Source organism: Nicotiana sylvestris, chromosome 6 (assembly GCF_000393655.2).
Source record: "Nicotiana sylvestris chromosome 6, ASM39365v2, whole genome shotgun sequence".
NCBI lineage: Eukaryota > Viridiplantae > Streptophyta > Magnoliopsida > Solanales > Solanaceae > Nicotiana > Nicotiana sylvestris.
Window position 1 is genome coordinate 150,793,692 of NC_091062.1, and position 9,291 is coordinate 150,802,982.

General features: G+C 36.8%; 2 protein-coding genes across 2 annotated transcripts; both read right to left on the reverse strand.

Moving 5' to 3' along the window:
* Window positions 1-4,912: 4,912 nt before the first annotated feature.
* Window positions 4,913-5,377, reverse strand: LOC138871474 (uncharacterized). The gene has a single exon (XM_070149355.1). It carries the CDS (start codon window positions 5,375-5,377, stop codon window positions 4,913-4,915), a length of 465 nt encoding a protein of 154 aa, XP_070005456.1.
* Window positions 5,378-5,817: 440 nt separating this feature from the next.
* On the reverse strand, window positions 5,818-6,468 carry LOC104218611 (uncharacterized). The gene has a single exon (XM_009769146.2). It carries the CDS (start codon window positions 6,466-6,468, stop codon window positions 5,818-5,820), a length of 651 nt encoding a protein of 216 aa, XP_009767448.2.
* Window positions 6,469-9,291: the final 2,823 nt, after the last annotated feature.

Genomic DNA, 9,291 nt, shown 5'->3' on the forward strand with positions numbered 1-9,291 from the left:
ACAGGGGTTCCAATTGTCCGGGCCACCCTATACTTTGAAGCAAAAGGGTGGAAAACATTCATGTGTAGCCGCATTGACCCATGCCTCAATGAAAACAAGCTCCCACTTCCCCGTGCAGTCTTGGTGGCTTCAATTATGGATGGGTATCCGATAAATGTTGGTGCCATTATGTCCACCAACATCACTTTAGCTGTCTAGAAGGGTGAAAGATCCTATCCGTACCCAAACTTCCTCATAGAATACTTCAAGGATCAAGGGGTGGAGCCGAAGCATTATGATACAGAAGTGAAGTCCAAGAAGCCTTTCTCATGGTACCATCTTTAGGGAGCTGATAACCCGAAATTCAAGGGTAAAGCTACTACCTCCACTGGCCAGTCTGAGGAGCCAGTAGTAGTGGTTACTAATTCAGCTATCGAGCCTTCCACAGCAATCGGTACTTCCACTAGGACAATAGCCATGCCACCTTAATCTTTCGGACCACCTGCTTCTGCTAGATTATCAGTGCCATTACTAGTGCCGACTTCATCTACTTATCCTCAGACTGCACGGCGAGTCTCTCAGACATTGGCGAGTCTCAACAACTGGATGCAGGCAGCTACTACAAAACTAATTGATATATCCAGTGTTGTTGCAGCACAGTCCTCAGCCCGAGAAGAGCCATAGGTACCTCTGTCAGTAGAGGAAATATTGAAGAAGATTCTGGAAAACTAGAAGACCATTACAGCTACTCTATTGGGGCATGGGAAGGTCATTACGGACTTGAGCAAGCAGGTCAAAAAGATGAAGAAGTCTCAAGCATCAAAGAGGTCAGTGGACAAGTTGAGAAAGGAGGTTGAGAAGATTACATCTGTCAATGATTTACCATTGGACCTACTCACAGAGGGTGGCCCAGCAACACAGACAACACCAGCAGTAGTACCTAAGGCACCAGAGGCAGTAGCCAGCCAATCTGATGAGACAGCTGTGACTACCCACACCGCTGAGGAGATGATCCATATGCTCAGCAACCTTGTTGTCCCTCAGTCAGGTGATGATGAGATACAGCTTGAGACAAAGGGTGTTGATGATCCTATGCAGATTGAGACCACATAGGGAGTTCTCTTAACTCTCTACCCTTTCCCTGTTCTTGTTTTTGTTAAGCATTGAGGACAATGCTTTTTTCATTTGGGGTTGGTTTATTTTGATTATTTGACTTTGACATCTGATATTTGGGTTGTAATAACTCTGATACTATTTTTCTTTCATATTTATTTTCCTTTGGTATGTATATATTCTCCCCATTTGATGTATATATTCATTTCCCTTATGTATATATTCATTTGACTTTGGTTTGTATATTTATTTATCTCGCTTTCCGTAGTTTATTTCATAGCTTTTTAGTTTGTTTTTCCTTAGTAGTATAACTTCTTATTTACTTTAGTAGCTTCTTTTTAATTTGCTAGATTCTTTTTACGTTTTGAGTGAACAATAAGCCTTTGATTTTCTTAATGCCACAGTTCTTTCCAAAGGTGGATTATGTGTGAACCGGGTGGATCTTCCCAATGATGGATAACGTGACAACCTTCTTAAGGGATTGAGTCTATTTTCTTTTATGTTTAGGCAAATATAGTAGTAATGAATAAAAGGGTCTCAAGCATGTTTCACTTGGTACCAACATATTTACCTATGATCGTATGGTTAAAAACAAGTTGTTGGCAGAAAATAGTTCTAGTTGTGACCTTTTGAGTCTTGCGTTGACTTAAACAGTCATCGAGTGGTTCAGTCGAGCCATTTGTGATTCTCAATCTTAGTTAGGGTTGTCGTGGTCCCTCGACTCTGTTCTCTTTAGCAATCCAGAAGCGTGAGAGATAAGATGTTTAGTTACAAGTCCAAGTACCCGTGCTAATGGTCTAGAACTTGCCCCGAATGTTTGTCTAAGCGAAATTCTAAGTGTCGCTTGGCTTGATAAATGATTATAGGCTCTCCTTTATACAATTTGAAATTTGAAATCTTCCATATCCTACCAATATAATATCCTAAGTCAACCCCTTTCGAGCCTAAGCCCTTTTTTCTTTTAATAATCACGTTACAAGCCTTTATCTGTTTTGTATTGACCCTCTCTTGGCACCCAATCTTTCCTTGGCATTCTTGAGAAACAATTGACAAAAATATAATTTTGGGGGAGAGACGAGGAGTTTGAAGTGATAAAAGGTACAAAGAAGAGAAAGAAATGAAGAAAAGGGAAAGCAAAGAAAAGAAAGAAAGAACAAAAAAGAAAAATTTCAAAAAGAAAGTGAATAAGGTAGAAAGTTGAAGGGACTTAAAGAAAGCAATGATGAAAGGCATGGAGTAAATAGAAAAGGAGAAAAATGAATGTCACGGTCAAAAAAGAGTGACGTTACGTCTCTCTAGCTCCCACGAGGAAGAAGAAAATGACTCAAAGAGTCAAGAAGTATGAGCCAAAATGAGAAAATGGAGTGCTTAAGAAAATATGAAACCATTAGATTCCAACAAGTCTTACCTTGGTCCAAAAGCCTTCATTACATCCTGCAAAAGCCCTACATAATTTCAAGTTGAGTGAGCTTATATTAGTGGTGATTTACAATAGGGGCAAGCTTATGGTACTTAAAGCTAGACTTGTGAAGTTCTTTTGAGAGAGATGAGCGAACTTTTCACAATTCTTGCTTCGAGTGTTGCATTCTAAAGCGAGATTTGCTAATGGAGAGTATAGGAGGAGGAGTTTGGGATCCACAATGACCTACGTGAAAGAGCGAGCTTCCTTGATGAATAGAGTCAACTCTTGATGCTCTAGTGTCACAGTAGAAGTATGGTACTCAAAAGGTCATATCATTGTGTTGTTGATAATTCATATGTATTGTGGGTAATTATTGGTCCTAATTGATGTGTGATTGATTCACATTAGGCCAGCTGAAATATCCCTTTTCTAGTAGAGGTGGAAATTGCCCTAATTGTTTGAGGATAAGCAAAAGCTTAAGTTTGAGAGAGTTGATAAGTAGGGATTTTGACTGCTTATTTGTTCTCTTTTACTTGTATTTTAGCTTTAAAATGCTTAAAGGTATTCCCGAAAACTAATGAATTATGCTTGCTTACATCAATATTGGGAAATGAGCCAAAGAAGTCAAAAGTGAACAAGAACCAAAACAGGGCAAAAGGGCCAGCAGTGCGGACCGCACAATTCTAGTACGACCGCAGAGGGGAGATTCAGAGAGTAGTGTTTTGGGCCAGCTAAAAGCATGTGAACCGCACCGATATTGTGCGGCTGCAGGAGGTCAAGTGCGGCCGCATTCATTATAATACGGACCGCAGGATTGAAGAATCAAGGATCTGGAAAGTAAAAGAGTGCGGACCTCATTACTTTTGTGCGGCCGCATAATCAGAAGTGCGGCCGCACCCATTTTTTTGCGGACCGCAGAAGACCCCAAGTTCCCAAGAATGCGGACCGCACGATAATTGTGCGGCCGCAGTAGCTCATTGTGCAGATCGCACCAGAATTATGCGGTCGCACAACCTTCGTATTGTGCAGATCGCACGATAACTTTTGTCAGATATTTTCAGCTTAGTATAAATAGAATTTTTTTATCATTTTTAGGTTAAGTTTAGTTTGCAGAAGTGCACCTGAGTCATTTTCTTTACTTCTTTGAGTAAATTTTTACTAGATTAACTTGTAAACATTAGATTTTCTTTGCCTAATCAATTATTATGCATTTTATCTTAATTTCTTCTTGTATTTCTTTATTTTTATGAGTAGCTAAATCTTTAGCTAGGGTTGTGGCCCAACCCTAATGTGGGTACTTAATGGGTATTTAATTTATGGCTTATTTGTGATTGGGTTAGTGATATTTAGCCTTGTTCATGCTTGAATTCTAGAATTAATGATTGCAAATATTGATTCATGCCTATTTGACTTAGTCTCTACTTGATAAAGAGAGACTAAGTCTAGGAAAACTTGGCTAACAAGGAATTAGGGTGAACTCAAGAAATTTATAGCCTCAATTAAAGGTTCAAACCTAGAGATAGTAAGATCTGACTTGAGCATATATCACTTGATTTGTGCAATACCCATTTGGACTTGAGAAAGCCAAATTGGGCAAAACCACTCAAACTACTGAGAGGTATAGAGTGGGTAATTGTGTGTGATTGCTATATTACAACCCCTACTAATTAAACTTGCCCTAGAGTTTACTACCCATTAGGTAACCACCTAGGTGGAAGTCACGACCCTAGATCCTTTATCATTTGAAAAACAACCGAAATCAAAAACATTGTCTTCTAGTTTATTATTTGCAATCAATAGTATAAAGTAGAAATAGAAATATCAAACAAGAATGTGGAAGTGCAAATTCAGGCACATTATCCAATTACACCAGGTATACACTTAATCCCATTTCTAACTCCCTGAGGAATCGACCCCAACTCGCTTTGGGTTTTATTATTGCTTCAACCGCCTCACTACCTAATTGCGGTGTGAGTTTGGGCGACATCAGTGGGTACTCACTTTCTTTTACTAAAGGTGCTATCAATCACATAACATAAGAGCAAATTATTCGAATGGACGATGAAAAAACTAATGAGAAAAATACGATTACTATTGTCATTACCAAAAATGACTTCCAGCCACGAGTCACGATAATAAGGTTATCATTACAAAAGAGGGACATCTAGTCATAACTCATAACTGTGCTCGATGACTTTTTATATGTTGAAAACGAAGAATAATATCATCATTGTTGACACTTGCAAATATCTTATGCTCTACATAGAAAACTAAAAAACTATTTAAAAGTTCATCGCCGATGTCGTTACGAAGTTCACTTTTGATGTAGTTCATGGATGTGAAAGCTCGTTCCACAGAAGCTGTAGCAACAAGAAGAACGAGAGTCAACTTGATAAGTAAATAAACATGTGGCCAAGTTTAAAGCAGATCGGATTTAACCAACACTTTAGCAAGATCACTAATTCTCTTCATGCCAAAGAACCTCTTGTCAACACTACGGGCATAAACTATAAAACTATCGAGCTGACAACTGAGATCTCGAAGCTTGCTGCTATCAAACTCATTCAGATAATATTCAGCCAACCTCATTATCATGTTCTTATCAAAATTACCAAATGAATTAGCTGGATTTAAGCTATCCATACCAAGGAGTAAGTCAATACTCACAGCATCAAAGCAACGGTTAAGCTCTTGAAAATGTAAATCTATAACAGCATAAAAAATGTCAACATGCAAATAATGAGAATATGTAACATCAAGAGCTCTACGCTTTGACTTACCAAGAAAGTAGCGAGCGTCCACCTTTGGAATCATTATATCATGTTTATCACATAAAGAAGAGACATGTTCCACTAAAGATCCAAATTCACTATTCCTCATCATTTGTAATCGTTGCTTTGTAAGAGCAAGGAGTCACATAGCATTGACAATATCTTGATCCATCCTTTATAATGCACAGTTCAACTCATTTGTCATTGTTAAAACTTTTAACATCAAGTGCAACATAAAAGAAAAATCAAATTCCTTAATCTTACCCATAAGACATTTAGCAACAATTTTGCCGGCATAGTTTGGACACTCACGTGCAGTAAATTTAAGCACATGAATAATCGAGAGAAATAGGATAATAAGGTTATCCAACGTTTTATAATGAGAACCCCAACGAGTATCATATGGTCATTGAAGCCCACATTCTTGATTTAACCCTCGTCTAGTATACACTTCACCTGATTTGAGCAACTCCTCTAACTTTTCAGCTTGATGTTCTCGAAGCAAATCCCTGCGCTTAAAAGATGATCCAACAATATTTAAGGCATTAATAACTACACAAAAAAGTTATCTGCATCTGAATGCTTCTTTGAAAGATCCACAAGTGTTAATTGCAATTGGTGAGCAAAACAGTTAATGCAATATGCTAATGGAGACTCATTTAAAATCAAAGTCTTAACACCATTTAGCTCTCCCTGCATGTTACTAGCCCCATCATAACCTTGCCCACGTATTTGCGTTGGACTTAATGAGTGATCAAAGAGAAAAGAGCATATTGCCTTTTTCAATAACATAGTTGATGTATTACTAACATGAGCAATACCAACAATTCTCTCTATGACTTTGCCTTCTTTGTTAACATATCTCAAAACAAGTGCCATTTGCTCTTTGTGTGATATGTCTTTTGATTCATCAACTAGTATCCCGAAAAAATCCTCATCCAAGTCTTCAATGATAGCTGTGATTGTTTCCTTAGCACAAGCATCAACAATATCTTTTTGAATACTTGGAGAACTCATCATTTTATTTCTTGGAGCATTTTCTAATATAATGCTTCCAATATCCCGATCAATATCTACATACCATTGCAAAAGCTCAAGAAAGATACCTCTATTTGTAGAAGATTGACTCTCATCATGCCTAGGAAATGGAAACCTAGTCTCAAAAGAAATCTTGCCACATCGATTGAAGCACTCAAGCGACATCGAGACTCACTTTTTTCTTTCTCGGATTGTTTGTTAAAAGATGTGCGAATTGATTGTGATTGATTCATTAAATGAAGCATCCTGTTGAAACATTTGTTGTAGATGATATTTACTTCTCCAACATGAGCTTTAAATCTTTCAATAGCCTTGTTCCAAGCTTTAAAGCCATTTTTTATAAAAGCATCTCCCGTATTTCCATGACTTTCATGTTCATTTTGAACAAATAGCAGCACAAATAATATGCAACATCTTTTTATATTTTGTATTCCAACCACTTAGAATGTTGACCCTTAAACCAACCAGGACAAAATTGATGCATTATCTTCTCAAACTTAGTTTTGGGAAAATCATTATTCACAGGATGCAAGGCTTTTTTTGAATATAATGTCTTCTAACTTCATCACGTATATTAGAGATGTAGTCTGTAATAGGCTTTCTCTCTCCCGGATCAGCGTTGAGAGATTCTAAATCAAGATCAGAAAGAAATGTGTCCCTCTGAATTTCTGGAGCTATGGATGAAGCAATAGATGGATTAGTAGAACTAGAACTTGGTTGCCCAACATTTGTTCTTGTGACAAACCTATCCATCTCGATTCACAAAGATTGATGAAATATTCCTACAGAATAAGATTCAATTTTATTCAGTTTTACCTAAAATTCAATTCAAATAATTCAACTAAGTCCTATTAGGGAACTCATGCCCCTCTATAACAATACAAATAACAAAGCAATAACAACATATTTAACCATATTGCACTGGAAAATTGATCACACTTCTTTATAACTAAAAATATTAGAAATATTTATTCTTTCGGAAGATAAGATGAAAACTTACAAAATTTTGAAGCAATGAGCCAATGAGGATAAATTCATCAATCATACAAACTGATACTAATAACCGACATTTATCCCAAAAAAACAGTTTTGAAATTAAGTCAGAAATAGAGATAAATTAATTTTTCACTTTTTGACAAGTTCACATAACTATTGTTTATTTGCCACAAAATAATTACAATCAGTGGGTGTATTCATAAAATAAAATAAATTACTGAATCTATTTTACAAATCATAGGTAATAAGAATTGTAATTTGTAAAACCCAATATCTTCGATAAAATATCGCCATTTTCACTCAAAATCTCTAGCTAACTACCTTAAATTAAAATACCAAATCTTATTACCTTGTTCCCTGTGTTTTAATTTTGAGATGGAGAGGTTAAGAAAACTTATTATTCATTATGTAGCCTGCGAAACCTACAAGGAGAACTGGAGAAGCCGAGAAGGATTCTGTTTTAGTATTTTCGTTTGGTGTCTTTTGAAAGCCTACCAAGGATTCTTTTTCTCCTTTTTCTCTTCTAATTAGTAAATAAGAGAAAATAGAAAAAGGGGAGAAAAGTAAAAGAAGATAATAATAAATCAGCATTAAAAACGATTAGAAAACAAGAAAGTTAACGATTTATTAAATAAGGAAAAGTGTTATTTTTTTGGAAAACAAAAAAAGTTGCCAGCAAGATTCGATCTTGCAACGTTAGGTGTCCAGGTGCACAAATTTCAGCCATCAAACCAAAGCACCCATTGGACTTTCTGGTTAATGGGTGCTTGTTAATATTGCGAGCACGTGATTTTTGCCCTATATGAATTACTCCCATAATTTCAAAATAAAATAATTTCTTTTCATTATTTGCAATTTTATGAATTTTCGTGGCATTTTATGTTAAATGTTTGCATTTGTTTGTGAATATTTATTTTATTTAACTAATGAAAAATACAAAAATACGTACATTTGCAATTAGGATTTAATTTGACATTTTAGGATTAATTAATTAATTAAGTTGTTTTATAAAAAGGAAAATTATAAAAATTGTTTATTTTTGCGCGTTCGAATTTCGCCGCTTGCTTTAATTTGGGAATTAAATAGTTGTGATAATTATTATTTAGAGTTAGTTAATTTAATTTGATAAGGATTATTTGATTAGGGATTAATTTAGGTTTTATTTATAAATTTTTAATTTAAAAGAATTTTGGAAAAATTGAATTGAAAAGGAAAAGGGAATAAACTAAGAAGAGAGTCATATTTGGGCCAAGTCCTTAATTGTTTTTAACCCAAGCCCAAACGTTTCCTCCCATACCTGTCCAAATTGGCCCAGACCCGCCCAATACCTGATCCGTCTCCTAGTGAACCAAAATGACACCGTTTGGTTGTCCTCTGATCTGGACCGTCGAGGTTCTTCTAAATCTAACGGTTGGGGAGTGGGGTGGACTTAATACATATATGTCCGAACCGTCACCCACCCCCTCATCTCTCGTCTCTCAGAACCCTCCCCCCCCCCCTTATCTATCCTCATCGTCTTCAACCTCCAACCCTAGAGACGCCGCCCCAAATTCCAATTACCATCGCCGGAGGCGACCACTCTAATCATCCCCATCTTAACACCCTAGAACCCCCTCACCTTCCTCTTTCCAAATTTCGACATAGCTCCCCTCAAATCCCACTGGTTCGTATCGAATCTTAAATCGAAAACTAGACCAAAAACCTAACTTTTCCCAAATCACCCCAAATTAACACCCCAAAATCCTCGTAGTCCTCTCTTTCCCAATCTCAAACTCTGGACTCTCGAATCACCATCAAGCTCGTCGAATGTTGAATCTAAAGCTCGAGCTTTTGAAGCCAAATCCAAACTCGTACATGCAGATTTGTTCCTTGATAAAGAACAAGTACTTGACGTCATTTAGGAGTGCCAAGCCCCAGGTTCGAGTTTTAGTCACTGAGTCCTTCCTTCGTTTCTTGGTTCATTTCTCCTCCTCTTTCTGGTCGATTCAATTA